Source organism: Raphanus sativus, chromosome 9, assembly GCF_000801105.2.
Source record: "Raphanus sativus cultivar WK10039 chromosome 9, ASM80110v3, whole genome shotgun sequence".
Taxonomy (NCBI): domain Eukaryota; kingdom Viridiplantae; phylum Streptophyta; class Magnoliopsida; order Brassicales; family Brassicaceae; genus Raphanus; species Raphanus sativus.
Window position 1 is genome coordinate 20,523,393 of NC_079519.1, and position 20,060 is coordinate 20,543,452.

Here is a 20,060-nt window from a genome sequence, read left to right on the forward strand (position 1 = left end):
TTCATCACTATGATGCCGCTGTCGATGACTGGTTGTTACCCGGACCAGTATTAAGGGGGAGTTCAGAACCGTCTGAAGTCTCATCTGAACGTCCTCCTCCTCCTATAACTACAGAGTCTACTTTACCAACACCCACTTCAGAACCTATTGCAGAGCCTACTCCTATCCTACCAGACGTTACTCCTGGTTCTCCATCATCTCCACAAAACATAGACCCGGGTCCACAAGCAGAGCCTCCTACCGAATCGTCCTCACCAGGCATTCCAGAAATACTTGGCAGAGGTCAAAGACAGAAGACTCCTTCAATACTACTTCGAGACTATGTCTCACACTCTGCTCAGTTAAATAATAAACTCTCTCACGATCTCTCCTTGCCTGATCTTGGTCCTCAACAAACGTCCTCAGGTATCACTCCTTATCCCATCTCTAGTTATGTTTCTGACGACTTGTTTACATAGAAGCATCGAGCATTCATGGCCAGTATTATCACGGATGATCCTCCTCGTTCGTTTAAAGAAGCAGTCAAATCCAAAATTTGGGTTGATGCAATGGGAAAGGAAGTTGTCGCCTTTGAGGAAACAGATACATGGGAAGTTACTAAGTTACCTCCAGGCAAGAAGGCTCTTGGTAACCAATGGATATATACCAACAAATATAATGCTGATGGAACACTGGAAAGACCTAAAGCTCGTCTGGTAGTCTTGGGTAATCACCAAACTGCGGGAGAGGATTTTAATGAAACTTTCGCTCCGGTTGCGAAACTCGCCTCAGTGCGTTTTATTCTGAAACTTGCTGCATCTCTCAATTGGTACGTTCATCAGATGAACGTCTCTAATGCCTTCTTACACGGCGATCTGGACGAGGAAATATACATGCGACTACCTCAAGGTTTTACTTGTTCAGATCCCACCAAAGTATGCCGCCTAAAGAAGTCTCTATATGGCCTTCGACAAGCTCCCCGGTGTTGGTATGCAAAACTTACAAATGCTCTTACACAATTTGGGTTCTCACATGACTATGCTGACCATTCTTTGTTCTCCAAAGTTCGTGGTTCAGTGTGTATTCATATATTGATCTACGTCGATGATTTTGTCATAGCCTGCAACGATGCTACAGCTCTCAAAGAGTTTAAAGATTATCTACATCGCTGTTTTCGAATGAAAGATCTAGGCACATTGAAATACTTTCTGGGGTTTGAAGTTGCAAGGAGTGCCTCTGGTTTTTATATATCTCAACGGAAATACGCTCTTGACATAGTTGCAGAAGCTGGACTCCTTGGCGCCAAACCATCTCCGGTTCCAATGAAACTTAATCATAAGCTGGCTAAAGCTACTGGTCCACTTGCTAATGCGCAACAATATAGACGTCTTGTTGGTCGTCTCATCTATTTGACAAATACACGGCCGGACCTAGGATACGTTGTTCATATCTTGGCTCAATTTATGCAGAAGCCGTTAGTGCCTCACTGGGAAGCAACCATTCGTGTCGTCAAGTATTTGAAAGGCTCTCCCGGACAAGGAATATTTTTGAAAGCCGACGACTCTCTCCAGGTCAGTGCTTACTGTGACTCGGACTGGAGTTCTTGTCCTACGTCTCGTCGGTCTCTCAGTGCCTATATCATATTTCTTGGTGACTCGCCTATCATCTGGAGAACAAAGAAACATGATTGTGTCTCTCTTTCATCGGCTGAGGCCGAATACTGTGCCATGTCTGTGACTGTTAAGGAACTAAAATGGGTGAAAGGACTTCTTCAATCATTCGGCATTCAGCATCCTCAACCTATGAAACTCTATTGTGATAGCAAATCAGCCCTCTACATTGCTTCTAATCCGGTCTTTTATGAACACAAGAAACACATTGAGCGTGATTGTCATCATGTGCGTGATGCCCTTAAGTCCAAGCTGATCTCTACTGACCATGTCTCCTCTAGGAACCAGCTTGCGGACATTCTTACTAAGGCTTTACCTCGACCATTATTCGAAGATCTCTTGTCCAAGTTGTCAGTTCGAAATCTCACACGTCCAACTTGAGGGGAAGTAATGAAATAACTATGATATGGTTTAGATAAGTCCTACTTAGCTTATGATAATGATGTAAAGTGTTTTGGTCCTTATCGTATTAGGACATGCTAGCTTGTATAAATAGAGGCGATTTGCTTCATGAATCAATAACACAGAATACTCTTTTACATTATAAACTTATTTCAGTTATCAATTTATAATAATGCATTTTTAATTTATATATGTTAAGAATTAAACTACATATACAATTAGATTTGGCATGCCAATTCTTTTTTATCTGAATAAATATTTTACTGCATCTCCGATCCATTTTTATATTGTCTCTCTATGTCAAAATTACTTCATTTCACTTCTATTTATTCCTCTAAAATATATAGTATTATTTTTTCTTCTATTTATAGAGGAATAAATAGTATTTTCTACTTTTTACTTTGTATTTAAAAATTTCTATTTTAGATAAATATATTAAAGCAAAACATATCTCTTTTTAGATTCTATTTTTATAGAAATAAAAATAGCAAAATACATTAGATATAATTTTAGTCTAAAGATATATATAACCGATAAAAGTAAATATTGTCATACGAGAGACTGAAGAATTGAGATCTACCATGTGGAATAATTCTGGTTCAATTCATATTTAGCATCGAAGTTTAGATTCATTAGTTTAATTAAACCGACGTAAATATAAATACAAAAATAAAATTTAATACAACAAAAAATTTATAAGAAACATTTAAATGCTTAAAGTTTTTTTGGGTTTTCGTACCAAAGATACTTTTGAAGGGTACAAAGACAACATTTATTTGGGGATGAGGGTTGTTGAGCAGATTTGTTGCTCGGTTTAGTGTGTTGGGGGAGGTTCAAATGCACCAATTCAATAAACCGTACAAAATTGACTTATTGTGCATCTGATACAAATTAACTTCAATTTTTTAGATATAAAAAAATAAATTGAAACAGCGAAAATTATTAATAAATACTGAATGGTCTTGGGTCTTGTTATGTTATTTTGTGGTTGACATAATTCATTGAATTGAGCTCACATGCGCAGTATGGAGCAGCTACTTGAAAACTCATACTTAAGGTTTCGTCTTCTTTTTTTTCTTTTGTGCAAAGGTTTCGTCTTCAATTCCATCATTTAATATGTCGAAAGCATTTACAAAATCTCTGACTTGTTTGACATTTAGTTTCGAGAGAAAATGAATATTGTGCGCTTATTCTCTATTCTATTTTCGAGAGAAAACAATTATATTTTTGCAAACGTATAATCAATCATATGTGCTAAGAATGTCAACGACATAACAATGCAATGTGCAGGTTTGAATTTGAAATGGTCATGATATGACAAGGATACTAGCAAAATGTTATGATTCACAATTTTTGTTTACCAATTTCTAGAGAAATAAAATATACAATAAAGAATTTATGTGTTTGTAATTGAAATTTTATTTCAGATATCAAACAAAAATAGACAGAAAACATATGTCTAATTGCTTAGTGAACTTACCGGAGTGGGTTAAGTACCACGATTTTTTTTTATGATTATTCAGAGTTTCAGTTGAATAGTTCTGTAAATTGATGTTGCACCTAGCTCGTCATTTCAATTTATCCAAATCCCTCATCTATGAAGCCAAGCACATTCTCGATAAGCTTTCTTTTATAAAGAAAGCAAAAACATATATATCATAAAGTGAATAGGATTAATCAAATAATGTTTCATTCTCAAATCCAACTAGGTATCTCTCTCTCCATGAGAATATAGCATCCCAATGTAAAGCTTATATAAAATAAGAAATGGTGAATATCCAAGAAACAATTTAACAGAGCTATGTGGATTTCAAAATGTGGTCAGAAGTATTAAGTGTGATTGAAAAGGGTTTATCTGATGCATTTGTAAGATTATTCTATTCAAAGAAGATATGATTCTTACTAAAAAATTTCAAGATAATATAATTTGTTCCATTGGATGGAGAATATGATAAAATGAGAAATGAGAATCTCTTTCAAAATTATAAATGGCCGATATCTAAAGAACAGAGCTGTGTGGATTTCAAGACGTGGTCAGAAGCATCAAGTGTGATTGATAGGGTTATCTGAAGCAAGTGTAAGACTACTCTGTTCAAAAAAGATATGATTCTTAAGTATTAAAACTTTTCAAGAAAATATCTCAAAAGTTGTCACCTATGAATGAAAATGCATAATGTTGTTAAACTTATTGAACATTGTTTTTACAAATAAATAATCAATGGTTCAAATAAGCAATTTTCTCCAATCTATACAAAAGAGAAGAAAAAGTAACACAAAACATATATAACATTAGATCATGTTAGAACTTTAAATATCCTGTGTTAATTAGGCACCACTATATATCTCTCTCTATTAGACAAAAAGAAGTGAAAGAACCAAAGACCAAAACCAAAGTTTTTTCACAACTTGGACCGAAGCTGTACATTGGGAAGAAGAAGCAGACACAGAAGCTTCCAAGGTTGTTGTAGTCACTACTGCAACAACAAAGCTTCCTCTTCCTTCCTCATAGCTTCAAGCTGTCTTTTCGCATACTTCATGATCAGAACCGTTGTCAACACAGTAGCTACAAACCCAAAAATGTTAAGAACAATCTGAAGAACCGACATTCCCTTTTGTTCCTCAGTGGATGCATCTACCAATTTCCTTATAAGAGTCCCTCTGAAAACACATACCAAAACAAACTATCAGAACACTATACTAAATCCGTAACCACCAGCAAAAATGCAAATACATTGTTACAAACTCACGTATAAATAGCTACAAGGTTCTCTGGCACCATTCCCAAGAGAGAACCAGCCATGTAAGGACCGTACTTCACACCAGTCGCAACAGCGCAGTAGTTATAAACAACGTAAGGGAATGGTGAAATCCGGATTAACGTTACTGCTCGAAACTGGTGACACCAAGTGCCTCCACCAGCAGCTCTCAGCATGGCAGCTTGATCCGGATATCTTTCTAACCAACCCTGCAAAACATAGTTTTAGTTTCAGTAACAAGATGAGCTCAAGAAATAGGAGCTTGATAAGTTGGTGCAGTGACAGAATTATGGTTAATGTATGCCATACACACACTTTGGAAGAATGAAAAAAAAAGTCTTGAAAACATGTGTGACAAGCTAACAAAAAAATCTTAAATCACAAATGGGAAGATTTAGTATTGCTAGAATTAAGGAAATAATATTTTGGATAACAGAAAGATGGTCTGATATATATTTTTCTTTTAACCAGGATTGAGCTCTTTTTACTTGTAATTCTCAAAATAGGGTTTTGAAATGTCATAGCTGAGCTATTTGAGGGACATGAAAACATGTATTAAGTCATGCTAGGTGGGTAAACTAGGAAGCAATTTTTATGGAATCTTGTGTGATATCATTGTGTAATTCAGATCAAGCAAGTGTGTAAGAGACTGTAAGAAAATAATAAAGGAGATACGTGTTTTCGAAATTAATTTGTGCTTTTTTTTGTTTTCGCTGAATCTCGATTATATAGTTGTTATTGAGGACATAAAATGAGATACATACTTGGATTTTGTGGCAGAAGAGATAACTGATGAAGTAAGGAAGAGATACACCGATAGCTATAGCTGGGTAAGTGAGGAGAAGGCCATATCCAAAACCAAATGTAATCCCAGCCACCCACATTGACGGCAGTGACGGAAAAAATATTACAGGGAGCAGTGCCACGGTTATGAATACAAGAAGACCTAACACAGGGTGTGTAAATGTCCTCAACTCCCATTTTATGATAGGGATAAGCTCCTGCCAACAACATGGTTGAAAAAATGATAATGGCATGATTAATAACAAAGCTAAAGATGTACTTATTGAATCCCTTATATAAGACGAAACAGGCAACCACAGAACACTATCTACTTATGTTCTGCTTAACTTTCGCTGTATAAGAATCTGATCCGGTTTCAGCTATACAGAGTTCCAAGTCACATGAAAGCATCTTACAAAGGAACCTACTTTCAAAATTATAAGAACAGTTGCATCATAGAGACTTGTGTCCAGTACTTTAGCAATAAAACCATAATCAAGCCCAATTGATAAAGAATTAAACAACACAAGAGCAACATGCAGTGAGTTGATCTTCAAAAAAAAAAAAACATGCAGTGAGGAAGGGGTTAAACCCGGGTCTATTAAAGACATAGACCTAATCCCGGATGGAGGTATGTTAAGATAAGGAAGAAACGAACCTCGTCCATGATTAAAGGAACGAGCCATTTGTAAGCAGCGAGAGCCAAAGCAGATAGAAAGGCGAGGAGAAGAGCAAGCTTGATCCAAAACCAAATAGATCTTTTCCCTCCACAAGAAGAAGAAGAAGGTGACGAATCTTGTTCCTCTCCCTGCTCTGCTTCTGTCTCTGATTCTTCACCAAGTTTAATATAGTGACCTGATTTCTCAACTCCATCATCTTCAACTCTCAGATACAGTTCAGGAACTGCATCGTCTTCCACGCGATAAGTCATCTTCTTCCTCCCTTTTAGCTTGCTTGTTGTTGTATCCTTTGCTTGACGTTGTTCCATTTTTTTTTAATTTATATTTATTGATCTATTCCGTCGCTTCCTTAGTTGTTACTTTCTTTTTAGTTATTTTATTCCATTTTCAAACAAAAATATAAATAAAATATCTAACCGACCTCTTGAATAAAAACAATAAAATGTCCAGCAAATCAAAATTGCTTTTGAGGTTGATGTTATCAAGAAATGCCAAAATGAGTACCGGTTTAAATTTGTGATGACGATGAACAGTTGAGCACGTTATTCTGGTGATGGTGATGGTGATTTTAAAGTATATTTATGTAATTATTTTTGAACTAATACGTTAATGTTAATGTAATTTTATTTTTAAAAGACTCAACAGATTGGGGCTATCAAAATAATGTTGCAAAAAATGGGAGACGTTTCTCCTTTTGTTAGTTTGGCGCGAGTTTCATCACTTTTTTGAGACCATCCATCCATATATCCTTGCCACCAGCGCATAGTCCACTCTGGCCGACATCCCGTTTCCGTGTGGACCCGCGATTTAGAATTTCCTAGTCCACATAACATGTCTACGAATATTTCAAATACAATATATTAAGGTTTAAAATATTTTAATAAGTTTTAATTTTATTTTAAATGAATTCGATTTATAAAAAAAATGAAAAAATGGTCTCACATATTATTAAATATCCTTTTATTCTCAAATTAGAGTAGAAGATTTTTTTCCAAAATATTGTTAATTATTTTTTAAAAACTTATTTTGTATTTAGGTTTGAATTTAGTGATTAATGTTTATGAGTTATTATTTAGGAAATGCAATTACAGAATAAGAGTTTTGTTATATTGACTTTTTATTTATATTTTTTCGTTATAAATTATCTTTAGAATAAAAATTTTTATTTTGAAAAAAAAGTTTCCTTATTTTTTAAATATGTCTTGTGCTATATCTGTCATTTTGTCTATAAAAGATTATGACTTTTCCTTATTTTTTAAATACTCATTGAAACCTCTTTATAAAAGTATTTGTGTTTTTGTATTTACATCAACTAAAAATACTCTGATATTTTAAAAGCTATTCGTTTTTTCATCTTCTTGCAATTAATAAAAAACTTGCTGATTTGAAATTAATAGTTTTCTTTTTTTGACAACATTTGAAATTAATAGTCAACGTACAAAATTAGAAATACATGACATCATATATGGTTACTTGCTTACATTAAATAAATAAACATTAATGATAGATATCTGAATTATAAATTTTTATCACACCAAAATCTTCTCCTCCTTCGTTCTCTTACAATCTGCTTGTTCATCACCACCACCAACCTGGCATCGTCCTCGCTTGAGTCTGACGTCATCCATTACAATGACATCATCTAGACAGTTGGAACAGCTTGGTCCGGTCTTCAAACTCAACTGAACCAGGTTCGTCTTCTTCAACAACGTACAATTATCATCATCAGGAACATACACTAAACTCATCCCACATTTGACCACCTCACAAGTGTCGAGCTTCTTCTTCGTTTCATCATCCGTCGCATAGAACTCGAATGAAGCCTTTGTATAACAGCAACTGCTACTCTCTCCATGGAGTTTCTTGACGCGGAAGCAACTGTTGTATCCCATGAAAACATGGTCAGAAGTAAGCTTTCTCGGTTCATGGCTAAGCGATCCTCCACACGGTTCGTTCCACCCGGCCAGAGTGGAGTCAAATCTTGTGAAGGAACCGTCTTGGTTCTCGAATTTGCCAGAACATTTTACAGAGAAACGCTTCGCATGGTCTTCATAGTCTTTGAATGAGACAACTACAGATAAGGCAAGTCCAACAAAGTTAGTGTCACACCAATGCGGAGGCAGTGGGATTTCTAGTGAATGTCCAAGTCTTTGATGGCAGAACCATCTTGGTATGTCATTCGCCGGGTAACAGATTCCAACCAGAGGCTCTGGTATAAATCCCTGCAAAAGTAAAAACACTAAGACTCTGTTCTAATCAATATAGGAGAAAAAGGAGACGATTACCCGATAATAACGTTTCACAGATGCATTAGACATCAACTGACTTTTGATTCGAGCATGACCCACAAGACTCTCTTGTGCATCTTGGTCCAGCTTGTGACAGTTGGTAAAGATGAACATAGAATGTATCCTCTCTCCTACCGTCAAAGGAGTCAATGGATTCACCAGAGTTTCAAGTGACTCACACTCATGTGCATCCAGGTATTGCAGGTTTTGTGGAAGAGTTGGTAGAGACTTGAGCCTTTTGCAATACTTAAGATCGAACCATTTCAGATTGTGAAGCTGGTTAAAGCTCTCTGGCAGATTCTCCATGTTGTTTCCGCTTAAGCATAAAGACTGCAACAAGGATAGGCCACCAGCAATATCTGGGATTTTTTCAAGACCGCATCTTGAGAGGTAAAGATCTGCTAAGTAGGAGCAGCCCAGTGGAGGTGGCAAGAAGAACATACTAACAGAAACTTGACTGTTCGTTCCACAGAAAGAAAATGTCTTGATATTTCTTAGATGCATCATGTTTGGCAACTCAGTGATGGCTGTATCATCCAGAAGTAAAATCTCCAAAGATTCCATGTCTTCCTTGATTTCCGGAAAAACTTCTAGCTGTGAGCATCCTGAGAGTGTTAGCTCTTGTAGACATTTTAGCTTATAAAGATCAGAAGAAAGATGCTTCAAATTTTTGCAGTTCTTCAAATTCAGCAAAGCAAGTTTTCTCAAGCTTTCAATGGATTCAGGAAGACTCTTTATTGCTGTGCCATCTAAAAGTAGAACTTCAACATTTTCTGAGATCATTGGAAATTTCCTGAATTTGGAGCAGCCACTGAGAATAAGAGTTTCCAGGGATTGAGATTTGAGTCCTTTTGGAAGTTTCTTGAGACTTGTGCACTCCTTGAGATTTAGATAAATTAGCTTCTCCAAACATTTCATGGATGATGGCAACTTTTTCAAACTCTTACATCCTTCTAGATTCAATCTCTCAAGATTTTGAGCATTAGCCAATCCTAGACATCGGCGTAAATTCACCGAGTGACTGAGGTCCACCCATTTGAGCATTCCAGCATCCTGTGACAAAGTTCTTGTTTTTTTAAAAAAAATGTATTCAAGAGTTAAGCTTATGTCTGATAAAAAAAAAATACCTTGTCTTTGTCCCAAATGTCTTCTAAGTAACTGTATGGCAGCTTAAGGTCTACAAGGTTCTTCGGTTCAAAGTTCAGAAGGAGACTCTGTAGAGGGCATCCATACCAGTGTAGATATGTAAGCTCATCAGGAAGGAAATCCAGCCCCTTACGTAGGAGCAGTTTACAATCCACTTCACATCCACGGGAACAACGAGAATCATAAATTTTCAGGTATTTGAGACTGCACATCCCTTTGAAAGCTTTGGCTCTTAGACGCATTGCTCCTTGTTTTGATGTGTCCAGGAAAATTCCTCTTATCATTTCAGTTCCCTAGTTAGTTACATGTGGTAGATAAACAACAGTTAGTTTCAAAAACAAGAGACTGAAGTATAATACAAAAGTTGTTATTACCATTACCAAGCCTTTGGTCAGCAGGTAACAAATATAGTCACTATCCCATAGTCTGATATGAGACTGACACTGCGTGACATATTGTGATTGCCACCTAGTGTCTCTTATTCCTATGGTTTCTGCTTTTAAGCTAATCTCCTTGCCCATAGTCTGCAACATGTCATGCATCTCGATGCGATTATCAGAGAGAGTAATCAAACATTTGTCAAGTAGATCCTCTATCACGCTAGACACATCCACACCATGACTGCTGAGGAGGCTTTTCACATAGTCCACCTTCTCTGATCTGAAGAAACATGCAATATCCAGAAAAACATTCTTCTGCTCAATGCTAAGCTCCTCGTAGCTTGTTTCCAGAACTTCATAGATATCTCCATGTGATTTACTCGTCAGCCTCTCCAGTTTAGCTTCCCAGTACTTGTTATCCCTCTCACAAAGATCAGACCCTAACACCTTAAGTGCCAACGGGTGGCCCTTAGCATAATCAAGAACCATATTTGTCAACTTTTGAAACTCATTGAGAGTGCAAGAGTCATTAAATGCATTCAAGCAAAAGAGCTTCAAGGCTTCTCTATCATTCAATCTAGGGAGCACATATTTTCGACCCTTGACCGCCTCGACTAGTTTACTATCTCTAGTAGTTATGATGATTCTGCTTCCTCCTTGATACCATTTGGAGTGCCCCATAAGATACTTAATCTGCTTCTCATCATTCACATCATCAAACACGATAAGCAGCCTCTTGCTCTTAAGCCTGCGCTCAAACCTCTCATGTGCATTCCCAGGAGCTCCGATCTCAAGATCTCTGTCATTCAGTAATGTAGAGAAGAGTTTCTGAAGCAAAGATTCTAACCCGCTTCTACTTGAGTTTTCACGGATGTTTGTAAGAAAACAGCTACCGTCGAATTGACCTCTCATGCGTCCGTACAAGCAATCAGCAAGAGTGGTTTTACCAATCCCACCCATTCCAATGATGCCAATGACATGAACAGAGTCCAAGTCATCGCTACATAAAAGCTTTTCTAGAGTCCCCAGACGTGAGTCTACTCCCACGAGACCTTCGTTACCAATGGGAGCCAAATCATTCAGTTTCTTGAATGTGTCAACAGCAATCTCATCCACAAGTTTGGCTTCAGACGTACTATCAAACAAGCAGAGATGAACAAAGTGAAACAACTATCAGAAAGGAGATCAGTGTCATTGCAGTATCTGAGATTTTGAGGGTAATAAATATTTAGTTATTTACTAATGAGTAATGACTTTAGTCAGAGCATTACCAAAAGTATAATACAAAGTTGGAAATATTATTTACGAGTGACTAAAGTAAAATCATAATTTACAGGTCTATGTCTATGTATATTAACTTGCATAATATTTGGAGGATCAAAGCTAATGTTTCACTGATTCTAATTAATGCAGATATAGAGCACACCTGAATTCATTGACAACGTAGCCGGAGATGTTGAATGATGTGGTCAGTGCAGCTTCCCATGATAAGATCTCTTCCCTGGTAACTTCAGTAAAACTCTTCTTTGGAACATTCTTCAACTCGGACTTGTCGACTTTGTAGAAGATTGGTATCACCACCTGCTGGTTTCTATCTCTGCATTCGAGGATCTTCACAAGCTCTTGGAGGCACCACCGGGAATTGGTGTAGTTCTTGGAGAAGACTATGATTGCAATCTTTGACTGCTCGATTCTGTCGAAAAGCTCAGTGAGGTTGTCTCCTCGGCGGAGTTTGTCGTCGATGAAGGAGTCTATTCCTCTAAGGCGGAGGGCCTTTTGGAGATGGCCGGTGAAGTTGTTGCGTGTGTCAAAGCCTCTGAAACTGAGAAACACGTCGAGCTCTGCAGAGGAAGCAGGAAGAGACTCCATTGGAGAGACGATTCGATGCAATTTTTCTTGTTTCTCCATCTGTTATAGATTACACAATAAAAGCTAAAATGAGTCAACGCAGAGCTAAAAGAAGGTTTGGTCTGTCTGATTTGATGAGAAGAAAAATCAAATCTTCAACTGTTTGTGGTAGAAATAATACCTCCAGCTGCTTCGTCAGTTATTGGCTTACAGGAAAGCCACGACCCCACAGTGGACCCTACTATTGAATGTGGTATGTGGATCTAGGGGTGGTCAAAATATCCGTAAATTTTGACTCGATCCGTTCAATTCGATCCGAAAAATCTGAATATCCGTAACTTAACGAATCGAAGCAAATACTAAAATTTAATATCCATCAAAGACGAAGCAAATCACAAATACTAATATTTTTAAAAATGATATCCAATCTGAACCGTTATATACATATATATGTATACATGTTTATAAAACATAAAAGTCTCGACCCCACGGTGGACCCTACTATTGAATGTGGTACGTGGATCTCACAACTAGGGCGTTTATCCCCTTTTATTGCCAATGACTTCAACAAAAATAAATCTTACAAGTCTTATGTTTTCTGAAAGAATTTCAGAGTTTTTGAAAATTCTTTTAAATTTTAAATAATATTTTAATTACTATAGTTTGGTGTTTTTATAGTTTTAATATATATAAAAATTCAAAAATTGATTTGCGAATACAATTTTTTTGTTTCAAACATTTTGATTTTAATTCTAAAATTGCGAAGTAAATATTTTTCTTTTGAGGTTTCAAAGACCATCACATGAGGTGATATTTGGATTCATTGGTTTTTCACTATAAAACATTATTCAAATCCCACATAACTTTATTTGGTAGATTTATTGACAAAATTCATATTTTTCAATAAATTAGAATTTGAGAGAACTTATCCAAATGTGAAATAACTACTCTAGTAGATTTTTTATAGAATTTATAAATGATAGATACAATAAAAGAGATTTGAAAAGGCATCAACTTCTTAATCCAATAACTAAGTAAAAGTAATAATGTGGAATTGAGATTACTGACAGTGCCGTCCGTTTAAATTTGGTGGTCTAAAGCATATTTGTATACAATAACATATATTTCGTGTTAAAAAGATACTCATACTCATACAATGTTTACAAAAAAAAAATACTCATACAAAAGTACATATTATATTTTCTATTCGAAATACAAAATAATATAGTAAATATTTTAATAAAATAAAAAATCACTAATTTATTAGAATTATTTTTATTTGCAATCTTAAGTAACCCAAAGAAAAAAACAAATAAATTATTCAAACTAAAATGGGAACACACATGTGAAATTTTTTTGATGAAAATACACTAAGCTAAGTAGTGTGTCTGTATAAGCCAAATCTAATTAACTTAAACATCAAGACAACAATTTTGAAGCAGATTGATTGGAACATGTTGCTTTCATGACAAGCATAGTACAGTATATTGTATGTCAATGGCCAAGTTTGTTTTTTATGCATATTTATAGTGATTAGGTAGATAACCCCTTAAAGAAGAAATATATACTGACCAAAACTAATATTTTATGTTTCAGATCACCTAAACAACTTTAAATCTACACAAGATATTTTATCAAATCAGGTAAAGATTTTCATTTGTATTTTTAAAATTTCACCAAAATCACTCAAAAATCTTCAAAACTCACCTAAATCCCATTAAAATTAAAACACCCTAAAATTTTCTAAACTTCTTGATTCAATACAACCCTTTTAGTGAGCATCTTATAGCTTTTTTTTTTTTTTGATCAAAGTGAGCATCTTATAGCTCAGTGCGAAGGTTACCACGGTAGTTCTTTTTGTTTCTAGGACCAGTAGGTCGTAAATAGGTTTATCCCTTTCTTCTATAGATAAGCTATTCATTACGATGTGTAGTTATTAATTAAGTCCAGTTACTCTGATAATCACACTCGATAGTCGATAGTCGAGTGGCTATAAGATTTTGTTTTGGTTTTCTCCAATAATAGATTATGTTTTTAGTTTTTTATTTATAAATGATATATTTGTAATATTTAAACATAAATTTAGATTGAAAACTAACATTTGTAGTTATAATAAAAAGTAAAAGCTAAAAAAAATATTTTGATATAAATTTTAAATTCCTAATTAAAATAATATAGAGATGGGTCATAACTTTTTCCAATTCCAAAATCTTAGCATTATTAATAAAAATAAAATAATTTAGAAATAAATAAAATATATAAACATATTTGAAACTAAAATAAATTTGTTAAAAAAAATTTTACGCCATTGTTTTTTATTTCTATAGTTTGACCCGTGGCCGTATAAATATTTGCTTTCACTTCAATTTTTTTCTTTGTTCTAATGATAATATATATATATATATATGTGTGTGTGTGTGTAAATTAATATGTATTACATAATTGTTAAAATAACATTTTAAAACAAAAATTTTATTTATTACTTTAAATAATTATATTATGTGATTTTAATCGTCTATTATATCACAATGTATCATATAAAAATTTAATATTTATAACTAACTGGACTTATATTATTAAAGTGTTATACTAACAATTTATAAATAAACTATTTTATATTTTATTTATATGATATATAAATTGATTTTGATGTGTGATTTTTATTTTATTATTTTTATTAATAAATATTAAAAATATTTAATGTTAACAAAAAATTTATAAGGAAATTTATTTTGGTTAAGATTCATTCTATTAAAGAAATCTATTATTTAAATTAAGAAAAAACATTAGATACTTAAATCTATCATTTAAATAAGGAAAAAACAAAATTCATTATTATTTTTGTTACCAAACAAAATTTAATTTTTTTAAAGACTCTTATCTCTATTACCAAACAAAAGTTTAAAGTACTTCTACTTTAATAAGATAGATGACCAGTCTTTAAAAATACTGATATATTTTTTTTTGTTTTAAAAAAAAACAGTTTAGTTTTATATTTATATTTTTAATTATATTTGTATTTTTGTTTGTATAATAATTTTTAAAATAATTAATAAAAGATTTTAATAATTATATTGAAATAGTTGGGAGCATGTTCTTGTTTTAATAGTGGTAGAAATAAGAAGATGTTCTTGGCAGAAATGTCAAATTTGACATCTGAGTCAATCTCAAAATCGTTCGGTGAGAAAACCATTTCTGGGGGTAAATATTATTCTTCAAGCAACAATACCCCCAAAAAGAAAAGAATTATCGGCAAACACACAGAGATCAGAAGAGGGCAGAGCTGCCTCAAAGATTTAAGAAAAGAAGTCCGTCCGTATAATGAAACTGTTACGAGGCATTAGCCAAGACACCGACATGAAGCAGAGACGGCAGCTTAAGATCCGTGGTCATCGTCCTTCGCCTCTCAGTGTCAACAAAGACTCCCACAAGATTCAGAAGAAACCTCCTCAACGACGAGAGCCGGTGGTTGCCTCGCCCAAGGTCATACTCACCCCAATGAAGGATTTAAGAAGCGTCGTAGTCCACCGACTCACGGGGGTTGACAACTCTGTTTTGGAATTAGAATTCATTTCAGCAGCCTTTGGACCAGCCTCGAGAGATTACCAAGTCGTAACTATATACAGGAAAGGTGACATAAGCAATGTTGATTTCAATAAGGTCGTCAGGCGACTCACAAGGAATCATAATAACTCTGCCTCTTGGCCTCTAAACAACTCGTGCAAGTATCTGCAAGAAGCTGTGTTAAGCACACCTGTTGCATCAGAATATGATGTTGTTTTGAGATACAGAAGAGGTGGTTGCATAAGCAACGACAATTTCGTTGCCCATCTTCGTGCAGCCTTGTACCGGAGAGGGGTTTCTGTCCGTGAAGACATGGATGATGAAGTGAACGCAGCAGTTCCAGAATGTAAGGTTTTGATCATATTCTTAACCAGCACATACCTCCCTTCCAACCTCTTAAACATTGTTGAACAACAAGGGAAAGAGCCGCCTCGAGTGGTGGTTTATCCTATTTTTTATGGATTATCACCATCTGATGTGATCAGTAACAGCAATAATTATGAGAGACTTTTTCACCAAGACGAGGCGAAAAGGTGGCAGGCTGCTTTGGAGGAAATAACTCAGATGCATGGCTACATACTGACAGATAAGTACGTGATTCCTGTTAGTTGTGTTAAAGCTTTCCTCATGAAAGCATTTAGTTCTAGACTTGGCACCATCTAATGGCTTTTCACTGGTCTATAATCATTCAGGTTGTATAACTTTGTTATTTTATACATTTTTAAATATATATTATGTCGTATCTGTATCCGTATATTAGACACATGCTATTCCACATCGGTAGTTGGAAGGGATCTTTAATATATAAGATAGATGGACGACTACTCTTATAACCAATTGGTTTTAGGTTGGAAATCCATCTAGCTTAACATGTTTTGCCGTTCCCTCCGTTCCCTTCTTTTCTGTCCCGTATCCGTCTTGGTGCAACATAGATAGATAATCATTCAGTTTGTATAACTTTGATATTTCATCCTTGTCTATTTCTTGAAGATTACTAAGTCGTATACTCTATACTTCATATATCACAGGTCTGAGTCTGAACTTATAGATGAGATTGTCAGAGATGCTTTGAAGGTGCTGCGTTACAACAATAAGAAGAATACGATTGGGATGGATATGCAGATAAAGGAGATCCTGTCACTGCTACGCATAGAGTCTCCAGATGTTCGCATCGTAGGCATATGGGGTACTGTTGGAATAGGAAAAACAGCCATTGCTGAAGAGATCTTCCATAGAATCTCTGTCCGATATGAGACTTGTGTCTTCCTTAAGGACTTTCATAAAGAAGTCGAGTTAAAAGGGTACTATGCTGCAAGGGAGGAATTTTGGTCAAAACTTTTAGAGGTAGAACCTGATGTCGTACGTACTTCAAACATTAAAACAAGCTTCTTGAGGAGCAGGCTTCAGCGTAAAAGGGCCCTCGTAGTTCTGGACAATGTGAATGATTTCAGGGATGTTGAGACCTTTTCAGAGATGCTTAGCTATTTTGGTCCAAGAAGCAGAGTAATCATAACGTCTAGGAACAGACACGTTTTTGTACTATGCAAAGTTGGTCATGTCTATGAGGTCAAGCCATTAGATGTTTCTAAGTCTCTACAACTTCTCATTCGTGATACATTGCAAACTACTTTGTCACACGAGGTTTACAAGACATTGTCACTAGAGTTGGTCAAATTCTCAAATGGAAATCCTCAGGTTCTTCAGTTCTTAAGCAGATCTAGAAGAGAATGGAAAAGTTTATCACAAGAAATTCAGAAATCTTCTGCCATTTACATTCCAGGTATATTCGAAACAAGCTGTTGTGGGCTTGATGACAATGAAAAGAGTATATTTTTAGACATTGCATGTTTCTTTAAAAGAGCGGATAAAGACCATGTTGCAATGTTGCTTGATGGGTGTGGTTTCTCTGCACATATTGGATTTAAAAACCTTGTTGACAAATCACTGTTAACCATATCACACAATATGGTGGACATGCTCTGGTTCCTCCAGGCAACATGTCGAGAAATGGTTCGCCAAGAATCAGTTGACAGGCCAGGAGACCGCAGCAGGTTGTTGGATGCTGGAGATATTAGGGAAGTATTCACAGAGAACACTGTAAGTCATCAGTACAAACTTTTTTCTTTACAATGTTCTGTCACTTATGTTTGTTCTGACTTCGTTTCTCTTGGTTTTCAGGGCACATCAGCTGTTGAGGGGATTTTCCTGGACATGTCGCAGTTGAAATTCGATGCAAGTCCCTATGTATTCGAGAAAATGTGTAACCTTAGACTGTTAAAGCTTTATTTTTCCGAAGTGATAGAGAACCATGGAGTGTCCTTACCTCAAGGTCTTGAATACTTGCCGAGCAAGCTAAGGCTTCTGCACTGGGAACACTATCCTATGAGCTCTTTGCCGCAATGTTTTGATCCAAAGAACTTGGTAGAGCTTAACTTGCCAAATAGTTGTGTGAAGAAACTTTGGAAAGGCAAAAAGGTAAATATTCAAGATTTCTTTACCACCAAGTCAGTCAAATAGTTGTTGTTGCTGATGTTTGTTTATCTGTTCTACAGAGTCTGGAAAAGCTTAAAAAGATGAGACTTAGCTACTCCGACCAGTTAACAAACATCCCAAGACTTTCAACTGCGCCAAATCTTGAGCTTCTTGATCTTGAAGGTTGCAACAGTTTGGTGAGCATCAGCCACTCTATCTGTTATCTTAAAAAGCTTGTTTCTCTAAATCTGAAGGACTGCTCGAATCTTGAGAGCCTACCATCTACGGTTGAGTTAGAGTCTCTTGAGGTTTTGAATCTTTCTGGCTGCTCAAAACTAGAGACTTTCCCGGAGTTATCACCAAATGTGAAAGAACTGTACTTGGGTGGGACTATGATACAAGAAATACCATCATCATCCATCAAGAACTTGGTACTTCTTGAAAAACTTGACCTGGAAAACAGCAGAAGTCTCGTGAATCTTCCAACGAGCATATGCAAGTTAAAGCATCTTGAAACACTGAATCTGTCAGGCTGCACAAGCCTTGAGCGTTTTCCAGACTTGTCTAGAAAAATGAAATGCTTGAAGTCTCTGGATTTAAGCAGAACGGCCATTAGAGAGCTACCAGCCTCCATTTCATATTTGACTGCTCTTGAAGAGGTAAGAATTGTGGGATGCAAGAGCCTCGAAAGATTGCCTGACAACACGTGGAGCCTAAGATTCAAGGTTGAATTTCGCCAGATTGATACAGAGAAGTTTTCGAAACTGTGGAATAGATTTGGATGGCTCAAGAAAGTTCAGATCTCTTAGTTTCTTTTTTCTTTACTTGACACAACAAAGATTGTTGCTGCTGTATGTAAACATGTGAAATATATATATATATATATATATATATATATATATGAGCAGAACTAAGGGCTGAATCCGCCTACGTCTGATTCTATTTCTATATCTGAATGTAGAGAGTCTGATATTCATTATGTGGATATCTGGTAAATGTTTGTTATTTTACTTGTGTTCTTAGCTTCTAATACAATTTAATGATGTAGTTCGAAATTGATGCTGCTGTGGACTTGTTTGTTGAATTTGGTATTACTTTTTCGGTTTGAATTTGGTATTACTTTTTCGTATTGACTCTAGTTTGGTTCTTTGGATTTTAGGTTTAAATCCCAGCCCTACCGATACTATATAAACCAAATCAAATTTGATATGGTTCTAATAAGGCGACTAACTTTTATAAATTGAAATCCTGAAGAATGAAAAAAAAAAACAAACTGAAACCTAATTAAAATCTAGACTAGGATACCTGATAGTTAACGTAGAAAAATAGATCGACAATTTAAAAAAAGAAATATTGGATTATCGAAAAAAATTCTATTTCAATTTGAAATTTATGTGTCGTGCTTTTTTATTTTCAAAATTTATAGTAATGCGTATTATACACTAAACTAAATTAAAATTCAAAAATATTACATAAATGTTATGTGTAGTGCTTTTTCTTTACCCAATTTTATTGTAGAGTATATTCTATATTGCTTAAATAAAAATTTGAAAAACTATATAATCTCTCAAAATCGTGTTTATATATATATATTAATTGTCAAAGTTATTAGTTAATTTATTAAACAGATGTTGTTTGGGAAAATTTCTATAAAATTTTAAAATATTAACTGCGGGGAAATGGGAAAAGAGATAATTAGTTTCGTAACCTCAAAATGTATTAGTAGTTATGTTTGTGTCCGTTGGTTTTACCGAAAAATGGATCGAATGAAAAGATGATGGAAGCTATGAATCTCTGAAGAAGTGAATCTGTTCTACATGCTAAATGTGAAGCATTGACTTTGGCTATGGAGTGCATGAAGATCTGTAATTTTTCAGACGTAATTTCCGCAACAGACTATTTTTAACTGGTGAAAATAGTGTCAGCACCTGAAAATTGGCTAGTGTTCACTACACATATGAAGAAGTTCCAAAGCAGTAAGACTTTCTTTTCTTCTTTCAAAATTTGACATATTCTGAAAACATTTAATTTAGTGACGGATAAGTTGGCACGAGGTGTTAGATATTCTACTTCAGTTATGTTTTATGTCAAT

The 20,060-nt window shown here is 35.1% G+C and overlaps 3 protein-coding genes across 4 annotated transcripts; 1 reads left to right on the top strand and 2 right to left on the bottom strand.

The window, feature by feature from the left end:
- Positions 1-4,212: 4,212 nt before the first annotated feature.
- On the bottom strand, positions 4,213-6,599 carry LOC108824040 (uncharacterized). Its single transcript, XM_018597371.2, has 4 exons — positions 6,249-6,599; positions 5,572-5,808; positions 4,799-5,016; positions 4,213-4,709 (listed from the first exon to the last, which is right to left on the bottom strand). Exons 1-4 carry the CDS (start codon positions 6,576-6,578, stop codon positions 4,523-4,525), a joined length of 972 nt encoding a protein of 323 aa, XP_018452873.1. The 5' UTR covers positions 6,579-6,599; the 3' UTR covers positions 4,213-4,522.
- A 1,040-nt stretch (positions 6,600-7,639) lies between these two features.
- LOC108827872 (disease resistance-like protein DSC1) lies at positions 7,640-12,081 on the bottom strand. Of its 2 annotated transcripts, none has more exons than XM_018601373.2 (5): positions 11,511-12,081; positions 10,085-11,219; positions 9,686-9,997; positions 8,556-9,611; positions 7,640-8,492 (listed from the first exon to the last, which is right to left on the bottom strand). In XM_018601373.2, exons 1-5 carry the CDS (start codon positions 11,990-11,992, stop codon positions 7,800-7,802), a joined length of 3,678 nt encoding a protein of 1,225 aa, XP_018456875.1. In that variant the 5' UTR covers positions 11,993-12,081; the 3' UTR covers positions 7,640-7,799. The 2 variants fall into 2 exon arrangements, with proteins under 2 accessions (XP_018456875.1, XP_018456874.1); XM_018601372.2 differs by having other exon boundaries at positions 10,079-11,219; positions 11,511-12,080.
- A 2,985-nt stretch (positions 12,082-15,066) lies between these two features.
- Positions 15,067-19,053, top strand: LOC108823613 (probable WRKY transcription factor 19). The gene is made up of 4 exons (XM_018596859.2): positions 15,067-16,086; positions 16,525-17,593; positions 17,675-17,971; positions 18,049-19,053. Exons 1-4 carry the CDS (start codon positions 15,254-15,256, stop codon positions 18,775-18,777), a joined length of 2,928 nt encoding a protein of 975 aa, XP_018452361.2. The 5' UTR covers positions 15,067-15,253; the 3' UTR covers positions 18,778-19,053.
- Positions 19,054-20,060: the final 1,007 nt, after the last annotated feature.

Coding starts and splice junctions, on each gene's coding strand:
- LOC108823613 (XM_018596859.2), top strand. CDS start 15,254: ATGAAACTGTTACGAGGCATTAGCCAAGACACCGACATGAAGCAGAGA. Junction 17,594..17,674: donor AAGTATTCACAGAGAACACT/GTAAGTCATCAG, acceptor CTTGGTTTTCAG/GGCACATCAGCTGTTGAGGG. Junction 17,972..18,048: donor AACTTTGGAAAGGCAAAAAG/GTAAATATTCAA, acceptor TCTGTTCTACAG/AGTCTGGAAAAGCTTAAAAA.
- LOC108827872 (XM_018601372.2), bottom strand. CDS start 11,992: ATGGAGAAACAAGAAAAATTGCATCGAATCGTCTCTCCAATGGAGTCT. Junction 11,220..11,510: donor TACGTTGTCAATGAATTCAG/GTGTGCTCTATA, acceptor CTTGTTTGATAG/TACGTCTGAAGCCAAACTTG. Junction 8,493..8,555: donor CTGTGAAACGTTATTATCGG/GTAATCGTCTCC, acceptor TTACTTTTGCAG/GGATTTATACCAGAGCCTCT.
- LOC108824040 (XM_018597371.2), bottom strand. CDS start 6,578: ATGGAACAACGTCAAGCAAAGGATACAACAACAAGCAAGCTAAAAGGG. Junction 5,809..6,248: donor TTCCTTTAATCATGGACGAG/GTTCGTTTCTTC, acceptor TGTTGTTGGCAG/GAGCTTATCCCTATCATAAA. Junction 4,710..4,798: donor AACCTTGTAGCTATTTATAC/GTGAGTTTGTAA, acceptor ATGTGTTTTCAG/AGGGACTCTTATAAGGAAAT.